Raw genomic sequence first — 24,438 nt, 5'->3', positions numbered from 1 at the left:
CACCCATCAAATTTTGCATCAAATCTGTATTTTTTTCATAGAAAAGCCGTACTGGACTATAAACCACAGGGTTCAAAGTGTGTGTGTGTGTGTGTGTGGGGGGGGGTAAAGGTTAACCCTCTAAGGTTGGTGGTCGCGCCAGCCCCTCATCTCACAAGCCTCGTAACTTGGTGATTATGTCATCCACGCGGTGGCGGTACCCCTCATTCGAAAGTGAGGAAGTAGAGCTTCAGCCTGCTTTTTACTTGAAGTCAATAGACCAAGTAAAACGGGAGAATGTCCTTTGAGTTTTATTGCTCTCATAAATAAGCATTAAAACTCAGCATGGACCATGCTATTATGTCCATAATTTTTGTCTTTTCTTGTCCTTTTGCCAATCGGAAAGCACATTGGAGAACTACATATCCCATGATTCTATTCTGATGTCATACCTAAAATGACGATTGTACATGTGAGGTCGAGGGCGTGTGTTGAGAGAAGGAAGAGGAAAGGGCTTGAGTATCAGCGACCGCGATTGGTAGTAATGCGTGTCTGCGCGACTTATCAGTGTTTATTTGGAGGAGGTGATTTTGCTGTATTTCAACAACTTAATGTAGATGACTCAAATGTGTCATTTCTTTGGACAAGTCAGAGTGTGATAATGTTTATATAACTATGTGTGTGTTCAAGAAGCTTCATTGTGTATACACTGTAATTTTAACATTATAAGGCGCATATGACGATAAGCCTCCACCCACCATTTTTGGCACGAGAACATCATTTGTTCATAGATAGGCCGCACTGGACTATAAGCCACAGCTGTGCTCACTGTATTCTGGGATATTTACACCAAAATATATTAGAGCTGTCCCGACTAGTCGACGTTGTCGACGTCATTGATGACGTAAATGCGTAATGACGGGTTAAAAAAATTTACATGCTGATAAAGTTTAGAATGGCGTGCGCTCGCGATGCAAGTGGTTGTTACGGGCACCCCCAAGGCGGCCGCTGTTATTCTCAATGTGACCGGCAATGTCAGATTGAGAGGAGAGGAAGAAAGTGGGCGAGAGAGAGAGAGGGAGCGAGTTAGATGAGAGTTGGGAAAGTGCGCGGGAAGCACGGAGTAAAATGGGTGCATCCCCCACGTTTTTGTTTTGGTCATTAAAAGTATCCATAAAAAGCCATCCGACACTTCTTGGTGTTTTTATGCACGCCGCCGGCTTCCTGAGGAGGAAATCGGATGAACCGACGACAACGATCCAAGTGAATCGCCGGTTTACTCCTCACTACGGCGAGGAGTTGAACACCACCAATTACCAAGAAGGGCAGAATTGGTAACACGGTGAAAGCGGCATAAAGCCAAAAAAGCGGACCAGAAAAGCCAGAGCCAGGAATTATTTCAAGGAAAATATGGAGGAGGCCACTGTGTGTACTCTTTGCTAAGCTCGCATACCACGGTAGCACGTCGGCTAAGAACGAACACTTGAAGCGCCGTCACCCACGTGTAATTTTGGAAGACAACAAGAAACAACAAGCTCGCGGATTGTAAGTCCATACAACTTTCTAACGATTTTCTTTTAATTGAAGTTGCCTTTATGTGCGTCGTTATCAACGTGCATTTTTATTTAATAAAATAATTAATAAATAATATATATGTATAATTATATAATATTTTACTTAACTATTATTAAATTAGGATCATGGAAGCTCCGTGTTGGGGGAAAATATATATATATATATCCTGTAAATACATAATATAATAAAAATATATATGGAAACACAGCACTGGCCTGTTTACTGTAATGCATGACTGCACTAATGTTAGTTACTTTATATTATAAAGTATTATTGTGTATATACATATAGTAGTATACTATAAAATTAATACTATATATTCAATTTTTGTTACTATGACTATGTGTGACTTTCATTCAAAATAATTGTGGTAATATTTCAGTGTGCCCTCTGCTTAATCTATTTTCAAGTTAAAACAAACAAAAGTTGAACAGTTTTTCCCCTCCCCCAAAAATACGTAATGCACACCAGAAAGAGCATCTGAACTCACACAAAGTATTCTGAAAATGATTGTCTGGGACATGAGGCCCATTGCAATTCATTTTAACATTTATAACAATATAGACATATCACAATAAGAGTAAGAATTGTTTTGACTCCTGTTAAAAAGGTGAAGTCACAATGTTTCCGTTTACATTTTTTTTCACTAGTTAATGCCAGCAGCATTTGACCTCATTGTTTGTGATTTATTATTGATATTTATGTTATTCATACATTAATAAAGAATTTAGGCATTCCAAAATGTTTTTGTGAATTAATAAGATTCAACAAAAATTTCATTATTAAATTAGTAAAAAAAAAAAAAAAAAAAAAATTAGGTTAGTCGACTAATCGTAAAAATAGTCGGCTGACTAATCGGGAGGAAATTAGTCGTTTGGGACAGCCCTAAAATATATTAACCAGTAACACTTTATTTGACAGCGGCATTGACTCCTGGAAGAGTAGCTTTACTTGCTGCAACTAATGGAAATCAAAGTACATACAAATACAAATCAAACTGTCATAAGACCAAATGAACCACTATGAAGCTTTGAATCAAATGGCTGGAAAGCTTCATTGCTTCAAGAAGCTTCATTTGGCCATCACTGCTCCCTTGGGGGAGACAGTCAACTTCTGCTGCCACTTGCTGTCAACACTGTTCATGTCCAACATGCCTCCTAGCATGCATTACAGCACTACAGATGTAAATAACAATCAAAATTCACGTTCCGTGCTAATTATTTCTTCAGTTACTGTTCCAGTTGTTTCATTAATTGCTAGACTGGTATTTGGTAACACTTTCTTTGACATCGGCGCCACAAGACTGTCATTCGACAATCATAATTATGACATTACACTGTGATGAGCATTACCGAATGCTGATAACAGATGTCATTTATCTGGCAAATTATCTCACTTTTGAATGGATGTAAAAGATCCAAGCTGGAAATAAATGGAGTTAGTGGCATTTGCTGTTTCACATTGACACCTGTCATAAGCATTCAGTAATGCCAATGATAGTGTCATGTCATAATTTTGACGGTCTTATGACAGTCTTATGGCGCCGCTGTCAAATAAAGTGTTACCTCTTACCCTAAATGAATCAACAAATAGGCCGCACTGGACAAAAAGCCACAGGATTTAAAATGAAGGAAAAACGTAGCCGCTCATAGTTCGAAAATTATGGTAGATAATTTTAAAACCCAGAATAGAAAAGCTGATAGGTACAAAAACAAATCTCATGACAAGACATCCTCCAAACACCTTTTGTGTTGGAGTGTATATTTTTGTCTTTTATTTTCACAGTTTTGCACTATTTTGCAGTTCTTCTTACTTGTTTTGACCATAGTATGTAAAAAAGCCAAACACGCCTACGAACATACCTGCCGTTTCTGTTGAATTATCATATTTAAACAGTTCAATTTCATTTTTCCCGTTGAATGTTCATCCAAACAAGTTAAATAAATATTATCAAGCTTCAAAACAGTTCATTGGGCATGTTTTGTTGTCAATAGGACATCAATATTATTTTTGACAAACAAATTTCGGATTTTTTTTTTCTTTATGGGCCCAAACTGTTGATAAAATTGGTGAAGTGAAGAAAACAACAGTTTGCCCATGAAGGTAATGGTGTCCTGAAAAAAGGGACCCAACCATTGTGAACAATTTTTTTTATCTTTAATATATAAAGGCAACATAAAAGGTAGAGGTCGACCGAGATGGAATTTTCAAATCCTGATACAAATACCAATATCTAAAAAAAATGTCAGCTGATTACCGATATCCAAAGCCGATTTTGGAAGCCAATATTTGAGGCTAATATACTTTTTATTTCAAGCACGTTGATTATAAAAGGCAAATGTAAAAAAAATGCTTCAACAGCTTCAAATTTACAACAATGACCTGATACTTACAGGATTAATTCAGTCGAGTGCTACCAAACCATCGAATGCAGCAGTTCTTTTTATGATTATACACACTCGATCAGTACGTTATTTTCAAATATTCAAACACACCAGGATGTCACAACGAGGTGTGAACGAGTGACAGAGTTTAAGAGGATGTTCTCCATGCTAAAGCTAATGGTACGCTAACGCTAAGAATTAAATTTAGAGTGTGAGGATCACTCAGTAAACACCTTACAAGGCTAAAGTAACATCAGATAGTCTCTCATGCAAGATTAAAACAAAAATCTTACAATATTTACATAACAGGCAAGACTGAAGCTTCCTATAGCAGCCTGATTTCAAGCTGCTACAGGGTCCTTCCGGGGTCCCAGTGTCAGTCAGTGGCAGTCACAGTTGCCCACACAAATGCCTGATCAAAATCCTTTTTTATCGGCTTTTTATTTTGTTGTTAATCGACTGATGTTGGAAAAAATGGCCATATATCGGCTCGATATATCAGCCAGCCTATATACAGGTCCTTCTTAAAAAATTAGCATATTGGGATAAAGTTCATTATTTTCTGTAATGTACTGATAATCATTTGACTTTCATATATTTTAAATTCATTACACACAACTGAAGTAGTTCAAGCCTTTTATTGTTTTAATGTTGATGATTTTGGCAAAAAAAAAAATCAAGAAAAAACAAAAATCCCTATCTCAAAAAATTAGCATATCATGAAAAGGTACTCTAAAGAAGCTACTAACCTATTTAACTCAAAAAATTAACTCAAAACACCTGCGAAAGATTCCTGAGGCTTTCAAAAACTCCCAGCCTGGTTCATTATTCAAAACTGCAATCATGGGCAAGACTGCCGACCTGACTGCTGTCCAGAAGGCCATCATTGACACCCTCAAGCAAGAGGCTAAGACACAGAAAGAAATTTCTGAGTGAATAGGCTGTTCCCAGAGTGCTGAATCAAGGCCTCTCAGTGAGAAGTCTGTGGGAAGGAAAAAGTGTGGCAGGAAACGCTGCACAACCAGAAGAGGTGACCACACTATGAGAAAGATTGTGGAGAAGGGCCGATTCCAGACCTTGAGGGACCTGCAGAAACAGTGGACTGAGTCTGGAGTAGAAACATCTAGAGCCACCGTGCACAGGCGTGTGCTGGAAATGGGCTACAGATGCCGCATTCCCCAGGTCAAGCCAGTTTTCAACGTGAAACGGCGGCAGAAGCGCCTGACCTGGGCTACAGAGATGCAGCGTTGGACTGTTGCTCAGTTGTCCAAAGTACTTTTTTCAGATGAAAGCAAATTTTGCATGTCATTCGGAAATCAAGGTGTCAGAGTTTGGAGGAAGACTGGGGAGAAGGATATGCCAAAATGCCTGAAGTCCAGTGTCAAGTAACCACAATCAGTGATGGTCTGGGGTGCCTTGTCAGCTGCTGGTGTTGGTCTACTGTGTTTTATCAAGGGCAGGGTCAATGCAGCTAGCCATCAGGAGATTTTGGAGCATTTCATGCTTCCATCTGCTGAAAAGCTTAATGGAGATGAAGATTTCATTTTTCAGCACGACCAACCACAGTGCCAAAACCACTGGTAAGTGGTTTTCTGACCATGGCATTACTGTGCTCAATTGGCCTGCCAACTCTCCTGACATGAACCCCATAGAGAATCTGTGGGATATTGTGAAGAGGAAGTGAAGAGACACCAGACCCAACACAGTGGACGAGCTTAAGGCCGCTATCGAAGCACCCTGGGCCTTCATAACACCTCAGCAGTGCCACAGGCTGATTGCCTCCATGCCACGCCGCATTGAAGCAGTCATTTTTTGCAAAAGGATTCCCGACCAAGTATTGAGTGCATAGCTGATATAATTAATTGAAGGTTGACTTTTTTTGTATTAAAATAACACTTTTTTGTATTGGTCGGATGAAATATGCAAATTTTTGGGGATAGGGATTTTTGTTTTTTCTTTATTTTTTAGCCAAAATCATCAATATTAAAACAATAAAAGGCTTTAACTACTCCAGTTGTGTGTAATGAATCTAAACTATGTGAAAGTCTAATGTTTATCAGTACATTACAGAAAATAACTTTATCACAATATGCTAATTTTTTTAGAAGGACCCTGTATATCAATCGACCTCTAATCAAGGGCATGCAAAATCCGACAAAACGGGCCCGGACCTTAAAGGGTTAATATTCTGACAACTACAGTATTCACTTTAAGAAAATAAGGTCAGGATAAAATGTGAAAAACAGGTAGAATACTATGTAACTAAAATGAAAGGGCAAAAAGTTGTAATTTTATCAGAATTAAGTGCAATCCTTTGTATGTAGCGCAAACGGGCTCCAGAAGGAGCGGCTTAAGCACGGCAATAATCTTAATAATAATCTTCTCTAGACATCTGTGTGTTTGGGTCGCAGCCAGATGTTGCTCGAGAATAGAAGGCATACTCGCACAAACGGACCAACGTCCTTTTTTTCTTTCTTTCTCAACCCGACACAACAAATGCTGTGCTTGTGGCATTTGGGTCAGAACGCTAATTACAGAGCGTCATTTGGTGCGCTTCTTCAAGACGGGCGTGACTTAAAAATTCTCCCGTGTTTGCCATGTCGGCTTAAAAAAATTGTTTTTTTAAACTGCTTTCCCGGCTTGCAGGCTTGAACTTGGGTATCACAAAGATGAAATTAAGTTGATGGAAGGGCTTTTTTAGGCTTAACTCACTCGGCAGCTTGCGGACGGCGATGAAAAGTTCATCCCTATTACCGTCACACAAATAAAATCTGTTCCGTGCAATCTGCTGTGAATATGGAGTGGAAAAAAACAAAAAACAAGCAGGCTGGGCAGCACATAAGTGCCGCCTTTTTAAAAATGCAAAACCAAAATGCCAAGTTGTCAAGTCGGACTTCTTCAAAGTTGTCAGTAAAAGTATTTTTAAAAGGATTTTATGAAGCCAAAATACAAGGAGGAACTGCATTTTATGTAAAATCGTGAAAATATGAGCAGAGAAAAGATAATACAAATTACCGTATTGGCCCGAATATAAGACGGCCCGGATTATAAGACGACCCCCTCTTTTTCAAGACTCAAGTCTGAAAAAAGACTTTTTGAACACCAAATTAATTTTTATACAGAAAATAATTACAGTACATCTGAAACAAATTATTATAACAACATATTTGAGAGAAAAAGTATGTTATTTTGCCTCATTCAAATCTTAATATCTGAACATCTAAATATGTAAACTAAAGTGCAATCACATTCGTAAATGAATGGCTTCTGGTTTTTGAAATGTAAATAAACCAATCTATTGTGATAAAACAACAACATTGCAATAACTGCATTAACCATCAAAGTGAAGTCTAACTAACTGTAGTCTTGAAACAAATCTGAATAAGGAAAAACATTGCAATAAAATAATGCTAACTGGTTAAACTTGAGAGTAGCTGAGATCTGTCATGACAGAACATCTGGCGCCATCTAGCGTCGTGAATGGGTATAATGTTTAGACAGCGAATATAAGACGACCCCCACTTTTTCATTCTTATTTCAATGCAAAAAAACACCGTCCTATATTCGGGCCAATACGGATAACTCCTATAATCTTTAAATTTAACTCATTGGTTGCCATTGATGTCGCTAGACGTCCAATCCATTTTGAGTGGAAGGGGCGAATGAACACCGTCAATAGCCCAGAAAGATGAGCATTTCCGGCCAGTCTTCCAACTTTAGATGAATTGGACGCCCATCTTTGTCAATGGCAGGCAGTGAGTTGAGAAAATACAGTTGAAATATTGGAAGGAATAAAGATGCAATTCAAAAAGATGGGAAAAAAAATAACTATATACTACAGTGAAGAAAATAAGTATTTGAACACCCTGCGATTTTGCAAGTACTCTTACTTAGAAATGACGGGTGACTGAAATTTCCATGGTCGGTGCTTGTCAACTGTGAGAGACAATCTAAAAAAAAAATCCAGATACCACAGTGTATGATTTTTTAACAATTTATTTGTATTATACTGCTGCAAATATATATTTGAACACCTGAGAAAATTAATGTTAATATTTAGTACAGTAGTCTTTGATTACAAGTACAGAGGTCAAACATTTCCTGTAACTCTACACCAGGTATGCACGGACTGCAGAAGGGATTTTGCAACACTGCTCCACACAGATCTTCTCTAGATCAATCAGGTTTCAGGGCTGTCACTGAGAAACAGAGTTTGAGCTTCCTCCAAATACCGTAATTTCCTGAATATAAGGCGCCTCCGTGTATAATGCGCAGTGTTGGGAGTAACGCCGTTATAAATAACGCCGTTACGTAACGGCGTTATTTTTTCAGTAATGGGGTAATCTAACTAATTACTTTTTCCGCCGTTACAACGCCGTTACCGTTACTGACGGTCAAAAGCGGTGCGTTACTTACTCTGAATAAATTGAAGAAACAACCAGCCGTGTCGAGTCGACTCTCTGCTCTGTTGATTTGTCATCCAAGACTTGGGGTGCGTTCAGGTTCAAGAATAGCGCACGTACTTCTGACTCCAAGCTGTTTGTCCCTGCTCATTCAATTAGACAATGCTTTCCAAAGTTTGGTAACGTTTCTGTGTTTGCTACACCTGATGCTAGCCTCGTTCCCATCTCCCACTGTCAGCCAGCAATAATTCTGCTTCCATCTTGAGGACGGCAGACGCTTTGAAGGTGACGTGAATTGTCGGGAAACGAGCCTACCTGAATGCAGCCCCTCGAGAGATGCGATGGAAGTGATTGTGATTGGCTGAGGGTTAGAGTCGTGTGTCGTCGTAAGCCAATCTGAGCCGGTGATTTCACAAGCAAACCGGAACAGCGCGTGCGGCAAACACACACGCAAAACAGATGCACAGGGTCGGGATGGCAGAGCAGTCAGAAGAAAAACTGTCCTTTATATGGTGGAGATATAGACACTATTTCAAGCTTGTCGAAATTAAAGGAAAGAACCTGCATGTAATGTGTAATTTATGTCCCGGGGCAAAGCTTTTGTCGACATCTGTGGTAAGCAATTCAAATCTGCTGAAGCACCTAACAAGTTAACTACCTGTCTGTTCTTCTCTATTCCACTGACTCGAATACTGCTCAGAAAATTTCAAATTCTTTGACATACAACAAGTTCTTTTACCTAACAAGTTAACTACCTGTCTGTTCTTCTCTATTCCACTGACTCGAATACTGCTCAGAAAATTTCAAATTCTTTGACCTACAACAAGTTCTTTTTAAAGTAACGGAAATAGTTACTTTCCCTAGTAACTAGTTACTTTTACGATAGAGTAATTCAATTACTAACTCAGTTACTTTTTGGAAGAAGTAGTGAGTAATGTATCTAATTACTTTTTTAAAGTAACGTGCCCAACACTGATAATGCGCACCCCAAATTTACGTGTAAAATCTAGAGGAAATTATTGTACCCGTTTATAGCGCGCACCCTAATTTTAGCACCAATAAATAGAAGAATAGAAGAAAACAGAGCTCGTGTACAGATACAGAAATGTCATTTTACTAAATTGTGAAACACAGCACAAGCATAGCATATTGGTAGTTCAAAACATTACCATAAACTGACAATATTTACGGTAATAATATGATTTGACAACTCCAACTTACCAGAATCTAGGAGAAAACAAAACAGATGTGACTTTTCTTTTAAAGCCTGCTGTATAACTTGCTCGTTTCATCATGATGAATAAATGTTTCTTCCATGAATTGATACAGTAAAATGAAAGTGAGAACGTAAGTCGGAAATCCGAGAAAGCTCATCGCTGTCAACACGACAGCAACAATAGGAACTATTGTTATTTGGGTTTGAGTTTCCCGAGGGACAGATATAGTTGACGGACACACAAAGGAAGTCTGTGCTGTTACGTTTGTTATGGTCCGAGTTGCGGGGCTGCAATAAAAGTTGACTCAAATGAGTTCAAGAAACTTAATTCTGTGCTTTATGAAGAGTGAAAAAAAGCAGAATTTAACACAGACGAAATCATTCGGCCGATCACAGTGAAGTATTACCGAAACAAAATGGTGACGTCACGTACCGTAATGGTCTGCAACGGATCGCTGCATACGTTTGTTCAACACAACGTGGCCGTGTCAATAAAAAAAAAATTTTTTTTTAAAGTTTTTTTATATATATTTCTGTCTCCATCCATGTACCCGTTTATAATGCGCACCATGATTTTACAAGTTGATTTGGGGGGAAAAAAGTGAGTTATATTCGGGAAATTACGGTATTTTCTATTGGGTTTAGGTCTGGAGATCTAGCTTGGCCCCTCCAGAACCTTGAAATGCTTTTTAAGAAACCTCACCTTGGTTAATCCGTCTGTTTCGGGCTATTGTCATGCTGGAAGTCCCAGTCACGACCCATTCTCAATGCTGTAACAGAGGGAAGGAGGCTATTTCCCAAAATCTCACAATACATGGCCCTGGTCATCCTCTCCTTAATACAGTGCAGTCTTCTAGTCCGATATGCAGAAAAACACCCGCAAAGCATGATGCTACCACCCCCATGTTTCACAGTAGGGATGGTGTTCTTGGGATGGCACTCGTCGTTCTTCTTCGTCCAAACAGTATGAGTGGAATCAACACCAAAAAGTTCAATTTTAAACTCATATGACCACATGGCTTTCTCCCATTACTCCTCTGGATCATCGAAACGGTCATTGGCAAACTTAAAATGGGCCTGGACATGTGCTGGTTTAAGCAGGGGAACCTTCCATGCCATGCATGATTTTAAACCATGACGTTTTAGTGTATTACCAACAGTGACCTTGGAAATGGTGGTCCCAGCTCCTTTCAGGTCACTAACCAGCTCCTCCTGTGTAGTTCTTTGCTTATTCCTCACCATTTTTAGGACTATTCAGACCCTACGAGGTATATCTTGCTTGAAGCCCCAGTCCAAGGGAGATTGACAGTTATGTTTTGCTTCTTCCATTTTCTAATAATTGCTCCAACGGTGGATTTTTTTTAATCACCAAGCTGCTCGGCCATTGCCCCGTAACCCTGTCCAGCCTTGCCGAGATCTACTATTCTGTCTCTGGTTAGGAATTGGAGTCTTCCAGATTGAATGGGTTGAACAAGTGTTTATATGCAGCTAACTACCTCAAAAAGGCCAAAAAGTCACTCAAAAAGTCCACCTCCACTCCACTTATTCGTTGGACTTTTTAAAGGCAGGTCTTTGAGGCTCACAATTTTAGCCAATAGACTGGTGTTCAGTTACTTATTTGCAGCAGTATAATACAAATAAATTGTTAAAAAAAATATACACTGTGATTTCTGGATTTCTTTTTCTCTAGATAGTCTCTCACAATGGACAAGCACCTACAATGAAAATTTCAAACCCGCCCATCATTTCTAAGTAGTAGAACTACTGCAAAATCGCAGGGTGTTCGAATACTTATTTTCCTCACTTTATACTACAGTATAAAACTATTCGGTGAAAAAAAAAAAAACTATAAAAAGTAGAATCATTTCAAATCCAAATGCAGTTGATCTGACACTCACTGATAGAAGTCTGCCTTCTTGACGGCCTCCTCGCACCTCTTGAGGGTGCTGCTGTGCTGGTTCTGCAGGGACTGCAAATCAGCCATGGCCTTCATGCACTGCAGTTTGAGCCGCTCGTAGTCATGGCCCGTCTTGGAGTTTGGCCTGTTTTGCAAAATGCATATCGACTTTTAAAAGACATTCATGCAAACGGAGGTGGCGCGTTCTCACTCAATTCTTTTAAAGAAATCCATGCAAACTGAGGTGGCGCATTCTCACTCAATTCTTTTAACGGTACGTACCCGCAGTCATCGAAAGTGCTCCCTGGCGAGGACAGCGCCAGCCGTTTGCGTAGCTCGTCACGCTCCCGGGTCACGTGACGGAGCTGGAAAAGGACGGTCTCCATCTTCTCGTGAACCCGGTGATCATCCACGTGGGCCAAAGGTGGCGAGGAGGCCGGGGTGGGCGTACCTGCCAAAATGGTGGCACGATTAACTCACTGGCTGCCGTTGACGGCGATAGACGTTCAATCCGTTCGGACCGGAAGGGTTGGTAGCGACCACTCATTCCAGTTCAAAATTATTGGATCTCTATCACCGTCAGTGGGAGTGAATGAGTAAGACTAAGTCATTTTTGCATTCCCCCACCCCCCCAATTGGTAAAACCAACATATGCCCGCAATCTAGCATAACTTCCTGCTCTCACACCATAACCATAGCTCAGTTTCTATTTCAGTCTGCACAGTCGAGTCAGGGGGTGACCAAAAGAAGCAGGTCTGTGTGTGTGTATGGCGTCACTAAATCCCTCTCACATCTGTGTAATCACCAGCATGTGCTCAGTCTCAACAGGGAACGGCCAGTGGCTAATACACAGCCCCAGATTCCATCAAGTTCATGATGGTACAGTTTGCTAAACCATGTTTACATTGGAAGTGGAACCACGTAAATGTAATGTACGTCTTTCCGGTAACCTTATGTTAAAGCACCTCAACAGGAGGAAAACGAAAAATGTAACAGTATCAACTTAAATTGTAAATCCTCACGAATCAACATTATGAGTTCAACTTACAATTTTTTTTCTAGAGAACAAATTAGCTGTTAAGGAACTTGCCTTTACGTAACTGTGGGCTTTTTCAATTAATTGAAGCGGTAAATATGATTCACATTAACATTTTACGGTTTTATACAAGAGCCATTTCAAAAACCCTTACTAATTCACCATTGGCAAACCCAAATTGCAATTTTCTCTGTAGAACAAACTTATCAAACAAACTAAAATGTTTAAATTAGGGGTGTCAAATGATTAAAATTTTTAATCGAGTTAATTACAGCTTAAAAATTAATTAATCGCAATTCATCGCAATTCTAACCATTTATAAAATATGCCATATTTTTCTGTAAATTATTGTTGGAATGGAAAAATAAGACACAAGATGGATATATCCATTCAACATACGGTACATAAGTACTGTATTTCTTTATTATAACAATAAATCAACAAGATGGCATTACCATTATTAACATTCTGTTAAACCGATCCATGGATAGAAAGACTTGTAGTTCTTAAAAGATAAATGTTAGTACAAGTTATAGAATTTTTATATTAAAACCCCTCTTCATGTTTTCGTTTTAAATAAAATTTGTAAAAATTTTCAATCAAAAAATAAACTAGGAGCCCGCCATTGTTGATGTCAATAATTACTTACACAATGCTCATGGGTGCTGAAGACTATAAAATCAGTCACACCCAAGCGCCAGCAGAGGGCGCCAAAACTCCAAAAAAACACAAGAACACATTTCACTGTGCTGTCATTTTAATCTGTTTGCGCGGGGCATTTGTTCGTTAATTGCGTCAAATATTTTAACGTGATTAATTTAAAAAATTAATAACCGCCCATTAACGCGATAATTTTGACAGCCCTAGTTTAAAATTAATCAACAACTGTTTATAATCATTTTTGAGACATTGTAACCTATAAACTGTCCAAATTCTCTTCTTTAAGCCTCTTGACAGAAAATATTGTCCAATTTGTGTAGTCCTTGCAGACCGATTAGCTATGTAATTAATCAAATTAAGATATTTGCAAACATCGGCGTTTGACTAGGAAAACAATTACACAGTTTCAAAGTTACATAATAATCATAGTCCAAATTTTCTCAGCACACACTTTCTGATTCCAATGCAAACTGACTGTGAAGCACAAACTGAAAAAACAGTAATTAACACTTTGACAAATTGACATTTGGATGCAATTCATCTATTTGTTAGAAAATGTTACATCTTCATCTTACATGGAAGAACAGCAAATAGATTGGACTGAGAGACGTCCAATCATTCACTACCACCTCCAACTCACCAACACTGCTGAGCGAGCCGCTACTCTCAGAATCTGACGGCATGGTGGACAAGACGCTGTAGGTGGACCCTGAGGAAGTTGAAACAAGCCGTGAGTCAGTCATGTGATTAGACTGAACATTTGGGTTACATTCAGAAGCCTTAACCAGGAAGAACAAGAAAAACAACAAACAAAAAGCGCAAACTAGAGGAATAATAACGTGGGACTTTCCCCGAAAGGGGATGACGGGTCTGACTGCGGATTGTTGCTAATTATCGGCTAGGCCCGGGAGCTTGAATAGCGACCGGCCGGGGCCCCAAAGAGGCCGCTGGCTTTTATCTCCGGTGGCAAGATCACACAGTACCCTTCTGAAAGCCCCCTTCTTTTATAGCCTACTGTGTGACTCACAAGTGACAGTAGGGGATGAACACAAGACACTGGAGGAAGACGGTATTAGAAAGTCAGTCAGCTGGAAAAGCTAAACACTGTCCTTATTGTCACATAGGGATTGTCAACTGTGAATACAAATGTGGGGGAAATCTAGGGGCACATGTCTATTAAATAGGTTACTGTGATAGTGAACGACAAAGTTTTAGTACCATTGATGGCGATAGACATCCAACCCATTTTCGACTGGGAGGGCTTTCAGCGAGCATCCAGGGTGGATTGGACGTCTATCGCAAGGGCGTATGTTTGCATAGAGGCGGTACGGACAAAACACTAGCAACTTTTCAGGATGCTCAAATTGTCCTCACCAAGCAAGCTTATTTGCGTTATATAATGACTTCAGTTATATAGGTCATTTAGATTGTCTTCCCTTCCAATATGTTTTAACTGGTGTAATTGACCCCACCATTATTAAATGAATTATTTTCATTATGTTCAGACTTGCATATACCTCTTTTCACTTGGTGAATGTGCCGGTTTATTGGTTGATGACTTGACACCCCCCCCCCCCCCACAAACACACACAGACATTAGATATTAAGGATATTAGAAGTTTTTTTTCAGCCAGCTGCAGCAACTATAACAGTTGTTAAAAAAGACGTCAATGTTGAGGAAGTGGGGAACACACCACTAATTTTCCTACTGAAAGTCTGACCTGCATCAGAGTTGGCATAACATTAAACTGTGTGAACTTGCTAACCTGCAAAACTCGAGTAGGTAGCTGCTTAGAGAGTTTCGGGACACGTATGAAGAAAACATCCTTCATATGTCGTAATGTCTTAGAGTCGTTTCTACAAGTTCCAAAAAAGCAATGTGTGATCGGCATGTTCGTTTTTGAAAGATTACCGGAGAAAAGTAGCAGAATTGGCATTGTTTCTATGCGAGGGCGGGTCTATAATGTCCCATTTCTACTTCCACTTTACGATCCGACGTCACGGTCTAAAAATAGCATGAGTGCGGTACGCTATTGTTGGAAACCTGTTCATTCTTTTTTGGACTAAAGCTTTTGAATTTTACAGACAAAAACATTTTGAGTTAACTTGGGCTGCAACGATTAATCGAATAACTCGAGTATTCGATTAGAAAATAAGATTCGAATAAATTTTGCTGCTTCGAGTATTCGTCTAAGTGGTGTTGTAATGGTTTGTTTTGAAAGTGTTTGCATTTAGTTTTTTGATTTGGGTGGATACACTGCCCTCTAGTCTGCCTCATTTTACATGGCTTAATCCAGCTGCTCCCTGTTAAGACCAACTTAAGCTATGTTTTTGTTATACTGATATTTTTTTAATGCATTAGTAACTTAGTTTATATGTGTATTTAGCCGTTTTTTGTGGGAATATGTGTCTGAACCATTTGTTAAGAGCACTGTAAAAAAAAAAAAAAAAAAGAATAAATAAAAAATACTGTTAGCATTTTATAGCATTTAAGCTAGCGGACTTTTGCTATGTAAGTTAGCCAATTGTTCTTTTGCTCTACACAGATCCTCATTTATTTATTTCTTTTATACCATTTGAGGCTCAACTCAGCTGTTTTAATTTTTTATGTTCCTTATGGTAAGTCCGATTACTCGATTATTCGAACTAACTAGTTCATCGATTAATCGACTACTAAAATAATCGATAGCTACAGCCCTAGAGTTAACGTTGACTAAAACTAGACGAAATCAGTCTGGAAGAAAAACACATTTTGAAATGACTAAAATATGACGAAGAATAATAATGATTATTGTCCAAAAGATTAAGACGAAAATCAAACGGGCTGCCAAAAACAACATTGGCTCCGTCTTACGTGCTCCAGTTAAGAGGCAAGTCACAACAGAGACATCAAGTAGATAAAGGCAACTAATTTACTATTTGGTGACAAATGAATGTTTTCAGAACATTACAAATGCTGCTTTAGTCTTTTTCAAAGTAGTCATTAGCCTTCGTGCTTTCAGGTTTTTCCCAGAATGGTGAGTTTTGTGCAAGATTAATAAGTGTGGTCCAGTCCAAACCCATTTGCGATCAGAATGAAGGCAAGTATTTCTCCATTTAGTGCTCCAGAAGTGTCCGAAACCCCCTTAGTAAAACAGACTATTAGTTTGATTCAGAACAGCGTCTTAGCCCTCATTTCTGTCCCCCCGGGCGAGGACTGAAAGAGGGGAGCATAAAAAAAATGGATGTGTGTCTGGACCCGCGACATCCCATGGATCAAGTCCTCTTTTGTTCTGGTGCTCACTAAAGTTTCTCATGACTGTTTGGGAGATTGTCACCGGGCAAGGTTCATATTGTGGCCGGCTCGCCTATATGTGTCACGTGTGCGCTCTAGCTTCTGACCTTTGCCACTTCAGTGTCTCTTCTGGGTTTACCTCTGAGAATAGTTGGCCCTGGATTGGCCAACCACCACTGACTGGAAGCATTCTGTGACAGAACAGTAGCAACGTTTCCTACCAACAAATGATCAGTGTTGCGTGTACACACTCGGCATCATGTGCCGCTGTCACGTTACTGTGTTCACAGAGAAGCTCTCTCTTCGCCCTGCATCCACACTGGTTATAAATAATATAGAATATAGAAACAGATAGTGCTTATTTGAACAGATAAAAAGCTCACAAGGCACATGGTTGCAGGGTAATGGTTTTAGAGATGCAAGCAGAGATAAAGTGTCTACTAAGTGGCTTCACACCTTGTTGGCTACTATTCCCCTCCTTTTGCATGCACACACCGGAGAAACCTGTCCGCCCTGTACTCAACGCTAACTCTGCCCATTTTTGTGCACCGGTGTACAAAAGTGCTCTTTAGCATATCATCCCTGGCTTTTTACATGCCAGATTGTGAAATGCGGCGAGAAAAGTGGTAAAAAGCCGGGGACGCTCGCTATAAATAATACGGTGAGGATAAATGCATAATTGACACGTCCCCATTGAGCTCGCTGCCACGAGAGCAGACAGTGGGAAAACTAACTGTTCGATGCAAACGGGCCTGGAATATACAGTGTATCACAAAAGTGAGTACACCCCTCGCATTTCTGCAGATATTTAAGTAAATATTTTTACGGGACGACACTGACAAAATGACACTTTGACACAATGAAAAGTAGTCTGAGTGCAGCTTATATAATAGAGTTAATTTATTTTCCCCTCAAAAAAACTCAAAATATAGCCATTAATATCTAAACCCCTGGCAACAAAAGTGAGTACACCCCCATGAAAAAACATACATCCCTAAATGTCCAAATTGAGTACTGCTTGTCATTTTCCCTCCAAACTGACTCGTTATAGGAGTGCTGTCAGCATTGCTGCAGAGACTGAAGAGGTGGGGGGTCAGCCTGTTAGTGCTCAGACCATACGCCGCATTCTACATCAAATTGGTGTGCATGGCTGTCACCCCAGGAGGAAGCCTCTTCTGAAGACGGTACACGAGAAAGCCCGCACATGGATTACTGGAACCATGTCCTATGGTCTGATGAGACGGGCACTGGAATGGGCACATGGATTACTGAAACCATGTCCTAAAGTCTGATGAGACGGGTGGGAATTCTAAAATAAATTAACTCTATTATATAAGCTGCACACAGACTACTTTTCATTGTGACAAAGTGTCATTTTGTCAGTGTTGTCCCATGAAAAGATATACTTGAATAGGGCTGCAGCTATCGAATATTTTAGTAGTCAATTAATCGATGGACTAGTTAGTTCGAATTATCGAGCAATCGGATAAGGAACATGAAAAATTCAAATAGCTGAGCTGAGCCTCAAATGGTATAATTTTTCTTTTTAAATGAGGATCTATGTACAACAAAAGAACAATTAGCTAACTTACATAGAAAAAGTCAGCTAGCTTAAACGCTATAAAATGCTAACTTTTTTTTTTTTTTTTTTGCAATTCTCTTAACAAATGGTTCAGACCCATATTCCCACAAAAAACAGCTAAATAAACCTGTAAACTAAATTATACATGCTAGGGATGTCCCGATCCAGGTTTTTGCACTTCCGATCCGATACAGATGTTGTTTTGCACTTCCGATCTGATACCGATACTGGCTGATACCTCTCTGAGCATGTATTAAAGTTTAAAATTATTTAGCCTCCTTACTTAGTTGTCAGACTGAAAAGGGTTTTAGTACTCTTGATAACAACTAGCCAGCTGAATTAGGCGAGTTTGAATAACACACTATGGTTGGTAACAAGAAACTGACCAGTTTATTCAGTGATAAACGCAAAACATTATAAATAACAAACACAAATGGCATATTCAGTCAGTAAAACGTGCAAATAATATTGTAAACTATCTTAAGAAAAGCAAAACACACAAACAACCTCAGTGGAAAATAAACTATTAACTCAGCATCAGTTCTCTGCTCTTGAACAACTGTACTAAGGCTTTAAAAAAATTAGAGCAAATAATACTATTTTAAACCAAAAATGGCTTCTACTCCCCAATCTTCTCTACACTTTGTTGCTCCATCTCCATCTATTCCACACACTCCCTTCAGCTGTTTGCCCTGGATGCAGTCCCAGCATGTTAGGGAGATTTTTTTTGACAAAGACAAGCATTTCAAGATGCTCAGGTGACAGCTGACATTTTTGCCGATAAACTTTAAATTACATTGAAGTCATAATGTAGGAGATACCACGGAGGTAAATTGGGAGACGGTAATGCTAGTGTGCTGAAGGTGTGCTGTAAAATGCGGAGCGGCTTTTAGGGAAACCAAAGCAAAAACTGGAATGGATTATGTAAATCCGTACCGTTTTTTTTTTTTTTTTTTAACTGGATCGGGAGTCTAGATCGGAATTTTTCCGTGTTGGCCGATCCGATGCGCATTTTTTTGCACATATCCGCGGTTGATCCGATACGAATATCAGATCGGGACAACCCTAATGCATGCATTAAAAACCAATTAGCTCAAACAAAAACTTAGCTTACGTTGGTCTTAACAGGGAGCAGTTGGATTCAGCCATGTGAAAAGAGGCAGACCAGAGGGCAGTGTATCCACCTTAGTCAATAAAACTAAATGCAAACACTTTCAAAATAAACCATTACAACGCCAATTTAATTAAACGAATCCTCGAAGCAACAAAATTTAATTTGAATATTTTTTTCTAATCGAATACTCGAGTTAATCGATTAATCGTTGCAGCACTATACTTGAATATCTGCAGAAATGCGAGGGGTGTACTCACTTTTTGTGATACACTGTAAAGAAGCGTTTGCGAAAAATACATTTTTAAAGTCGCAAAGCCAATCACTTTGGCGCAAAACCTGGAGATACATTTGCAGTTAGCTTTCAGTTCTAAATATGAGATGATTTTCTGTTAACAGCAGCAGTACATTGAGCTTCTCAAAGAAATTTAAAAGAAGCTTTCTTGTAAATTTCCACCATTTTAAAAACAGATCTTGAAATGTAGTGTTCTCTCGGGTCCACGTTTACCCTTTGTCCTTACAAAACACTGCAGGCAACATTGATTTGGTTAATGGTTAGATTGGCTTTTAAATCAATTAAAACATGCCGACTGTGGGAAGAGGCGGGAGGGGGGTTTAGTGACATTTAATGCCAGTAGCGTTGAGTCAAAATTGTTCCCTGTAATTGACTGACAACCAATACGTGATTTGCCCTGCCTTTTGCCCATTCCCGTGACAAAATGTCTCCCGTTACCTAATGTTTTAATTTCCCGTAGAGTCTCCTCTATTTCTAGCCAAACTTGACATATTCTCTGTACAACCAGTTATGACATTTGAATCGATAATTCTGCATGTGATAAACAGTTCCACCCACTACCCGACCTTGGATAAGCGGGAGTAGATGGATGGAAGGATGGGTAATAAAGTAGCAGGGGACGACAGTACTTCTGTTTAAAATGAAGTTCCTCAACACACTTCAAATTGTTTCCTTGGTACCAGGATGGAGCCTCATGAAGACCTGGTGTCTACATATGTGGACAAACACATTTTGGTTCATGTAGGCCACAGTATTAAGTTAACATTGGTAAACATGTAGCCTACATTGTAATATAATTATTTTATTATTAATCAATATTTTCTATGTTTTTATATTTGTTTGAATGATAACAATTCTAGATTTTAAAAAATCTTAATAAAAATGAATTTTAAAAATGCATTCTTGTCATAGCCCCCAATAACACATAAATAATAGAATATAGAATGTGTAGAATATATATGGAAGAAAATACTCAGATGACTTGAAGTTCCGCTCTGATACCCCCAATTTGGCCAAATTTCAAAATTGCCCTATATACATGTGTAATACATCATTGGAAAGCTTGAATTAGAGATGTCCCGATCGATCGGGTCGAATCACTTCATTTTCAAAGTATCAGAATCGGCAAAAAAATATCGGCCATGCCTTTAAAAAAAATTTTTTTTTTTTTAAATTAAATCGTTTTCTAATTGTATTTAACGTTACAGACATAATGTTACAGTCATCCAGAGTCACGACCACGACCCACTCACGCATTGTCACGCATTGTCGCGCTCAATCTGTAATGGCGCCGTTTTACCTATATAGAGCTAAAAGGCAGCGTAAAATGAGTAGAGTGAATTTTGGCAGCCTTTGGAGCCTTTTTTTAATTGGCTAAAGCCTTACAATCTCTCTCCCTACGATTAGAAATATCATGGGAAGCAATGTGGGGAAGCAAGGTAGCAATTGTCTTAACACCTTATGTTATTGCCCAACGCAGAGAAGATATATCAATTGGTAGCACTACGCACAGTCATGGTTCCACTTCCCATCATGCATTTGGGCATGGCTCCAGTATCATTTACTGAAAGCTCAAAAAATACACTAGATGGCAATATTTAGTCACAATATACAAAGTCACAAGTCTTTCTATCCATGGATCCCTCTCACAGAAAGAATATTAATAATGTAAATGCCATCTTGAGGATTTATTGTCATAATAAACAAATACAGCACTTATTTACTGTATGTTAAATGAATATATACGTCCGAGTTTTATTCGTTTTTTTTTCTTAATGCATTGCCAAAATGTATATGATCGGGAAAAATTATCAGGAATGATTGGAATTGAATCGGGAGCAAAAAAAGCAATCGGATCGGGAAATATCGGGATCGGCAGATACTCAAACTAAAACGATCGGGATCGGATCGGGAGCAAAAAAACATGATCGGAACAACCCTACAAGTTAAAATCTCAAATTTTCTGTGGGAAGAAAAATTTTGAATTTTTTTTTTTTTTTTTAAACAGCGAAACCCTCACTGGAGGTGAAAGCACGAGACAGCATAATTAAAGACGCCATGGTTTTAATGAGATATCATCGCGTACTCCAAAAACTCCATGTAGCATGTATCATCGAGTGTCAAGACAACACAGATGTGAATGGCCACAGCCGGATTTGGGGGGGATTTTATGGGTGAAACATGGTAATATAACAAGGTCGCGATGCAGAAATCACAGACATCAAGGAGTGGTCGAGATTTTCTTTTTCATATATTTACCCTTTTAAACTTTACTTTTAAATTTTTCTTTGTTTGGCTCGATTATTTATCATCTAAAATAAGGGGGAAAATGCGACACTAACAAAAAAAATACAATTAAGCGATAGTTATAAGGTAGATATCTGTGACTTATTTACAGACAGTTTTTTTCATTGTGACATAATTTGTTTAAAAGTTTAAAATATGTGAGCAAATAATTTTTTTAATTCGCTTTTTTTTTAACTAAATATTAGACATCAATTAATGATTCTAAGCTAAAAATGAAAGACATTTCGAATGATAAATATTCTTTTTATGGCTGGGTTGGAACAAAAGCGGTTGCGCTGTGTCTGTAAACGGGGGTCTCCAGGGTAAAACGGATACACAAAAATAGTTTGGGCGCTTAATGCGACATGAAACTGCTATGGCAGCATACAGACATATTGTTCTATTAAACACAACAGTTCTTTTGGCTTAAAATACAGCAGTTTATTTTAAAGAAGGGTGCAAGAGCAGAAGCTGCTTTTTCAGCCATATACTGAATGTATCATTTATATAAAATAGTGTTATCAACAAATAATATTTACAAAAAAATCCTTTTGGTTTAAATAAAAAAAAATATATATATAAAACGAATGGATGTTTTTAAAATATAGACTTTTTATTAAATATTTTTTTTTAATTTAAAAAAATCAAAATAATGTTTACCTTTTTTCTTTTGTTTAATGTAAAACTATGTTCAAAAAACTTTTAAAAATTTAAATAAGAGAATATTTACTAGTGCTGCAACTATTAATCAATTACCTTGAGTATTCCATTGGAAAAAAGAGATTCGAATTACATTTTGCTGCTTCGAGTATCCGTCTAATTAAGGTGCTGTTGTGATGCTTTGATTTGAAAGTGTTTGCATTTAGTTTTATTGATTTGGGTGGATACTCAGCCCTCTAGTCTGCCTCATTTCACATGGCTGAATCCAGCTGCTCCCTGTTAAGACCGACATAAGCTAGGTTTTTGTTTGAGCTAGTGTTTCTTTAAATGCATTTGTAGTTTAGTTTAAAGGTATATTTAGCCATTTACTGCGGTAATATGTGTCTGAAACATTTGTTAAGAGCATTTAAAAAAAAACATTAGTATTTGATCGAATTTAAGCTAGCGGACTTTTGCTATGTAAGTTAGCCAATTTTTCTTTTGTTGTACATAGATTCTTATTTATTTATTTATTTTTTATACAGTTTGAGGCTCAGCTAAGGGTAAGCAAATAGTGGGGCGGGGCCCCCCAGGGGGGCACAGAGCGATGCTGGGGGTGGCGCATGTGACCTTGGGGAACATACTGTTTTACCGTACTAGAATAAAGTGTGATTGCACATCCACTTAGTGGGTGGCAGTGCCGCTCTCATTTTCAGCGTGTACGCAATATTTTTGAACCAAACATGAGCACACAGCAAAGAGCACTGGAGATATGAAAAGCTAAGACAAGGAAATATGACTGAGTGTATGTAGCATTTGGCTTTGACTTTCAGTACCGTGGGAGACGAGGAAAGGTCAGTCTGTTTACTATATCTAAAAATGTTTGCAGCGGACAGCAGGACTTACTTTTTATGGCAAAAACGTGCCGAATATTGCCAGCAATCCTCCCGCTTTGTTAGTGTTACATCAGTAAACCAGCAAGCACTGTCAGCATCATATAAGGTGGCATACCAAGTTGCTCAGTGCAAAATAACCCCACGCCGATACTGCCTGCAGCAAAAATAAAAACTGTCCCTCTGTCCAATGACATTGTCATTTTTGGTCTATTAATTTCTGTTTTTTCGTGCCAATTGTTTAGCACATTGTCCTCGTGAGTTAATGTTGCTAATCAATTTGAATTTATTACCGCATTATTTATTGATTTTATTAAATTTTATTTTTCAGTATCAAACGGTCAAAAAATGTATCTTTTAGTGTATTTTTACAGTATGGATGTGTTTTTTTTTTACACTTTTGTAAGTTGATCTATAGACCCCAATCACGTGACGTCACAACTCCACCCCCCCGACTGGTGCCGCCATATTGTCCGTCAGCTCATCGTGTTTACATCTTACCGCTACGTACATTCCTCCTATTACTGTGTGTTTTTCTGCTTGTCTAAGAAATCACCGCCTAGTAAACGAACCCAAAAACCTTCCTGACAATCGTTAACATTGATCAATCAAAATGGCGAAGGCATGTGTAGCCGTTGGTTGCAGTAACAGAAAAGATAAACGGTCATTTTATTAGTCGCTGTGTGCCCATTGTTAAAAGGGCAAATCTCTAAAGCAGCACGGTTTGTTTATCTCCTTCCATGATGCGTTTTTGTCGACAGCCGTTAGACAGCGGCGAAAACATCAATATGATCCCAACACGATCGCAGACATCAGACGGAGACTACGAAGCTCGTCGCCACGGTCGCACAGCAAGAAGGTGAGCGCAACAACTAGTGTTGTGCCGAAAAAATAGCCGCCCTGTTGAAATGTCCCCCCTGACGGGAGCGCCCACACGGAAACGACTTTCTTGTACCGTGAATATGTATTATTTTACTCTGCTTGAACTGATAAATGTCATACCCGTGTGATTGTCATTGGGATATGGTCGTGAAAACCTGTAGACTAATACATTTCTGTTCAAAGATGGTTATATGGCCCAGTCCATGATTTGTTACTAAAATACAGTACTAATATTGTGTGTAATTTAATTATTTTAAACTGATCTTCCAGTCGTAAATCCATTACTGTAATGCGTCCATGAAAACATTTGATGTTTTCACGTCAAT

At 38.7% G+C, this 24,438-nt stretch overlaps 1 protein-coding gene across 2 annotated transcripts in view; it reads right to left on the bottom strand.

Moving 5' to 3' along the window:
- The window catches only part of LOC130909749 (disks large homolog 5-like), a 58,867-nt gene that overhangs the window by 32,422 nt on the left and 2,007 nt on the right, over nucleotides 1–24,438 (bottom strand). For both annotated transcript variants that reach the window (XM_057826537.1, XM_057826538.1), the window contains exons 2-4: nucleotides 13,791–13,859; nucleotides 11,737–11,905; nucleotides 11,456–11,599 (exon numbers count right to left, since the gene is read on the bottom strand). In XM_057826537.1, coding sequence (XP_057682520.1) covers nucleotides 11,456–11,599; nucleotides 11,737–11,905; nucleotides 13,791–13,859 — 382 coding nt within the window. The remainder of the gene's footprint in view (nucleotides 1–11,455; nucleotides 11,600–11,736; nucleotides 11,906–13,790; nucleotides 13,860–24,438) is intronic.

Source organism: Corythoichthys intestinalis, chromosome 21 (genome assembly GCF_030265065.1).
Source record: "Corythoichthys intestinalis isolate RoL2023-P3 chromosome 21, ASM3026506v1, whole genome shotgun sequence".
NCBI classification, from domain to species: Eukaryota; Metazoa; Chordata; class Actinopteri; order Syngnathiformes; family Syngnathidae; genus Corythoichthys; species Corythoichthys intestinalis.
Note: the sequence above shows the minus strand (reverse complement) of the source record. Positions and strands in the feature narration are given on the sequence as shown.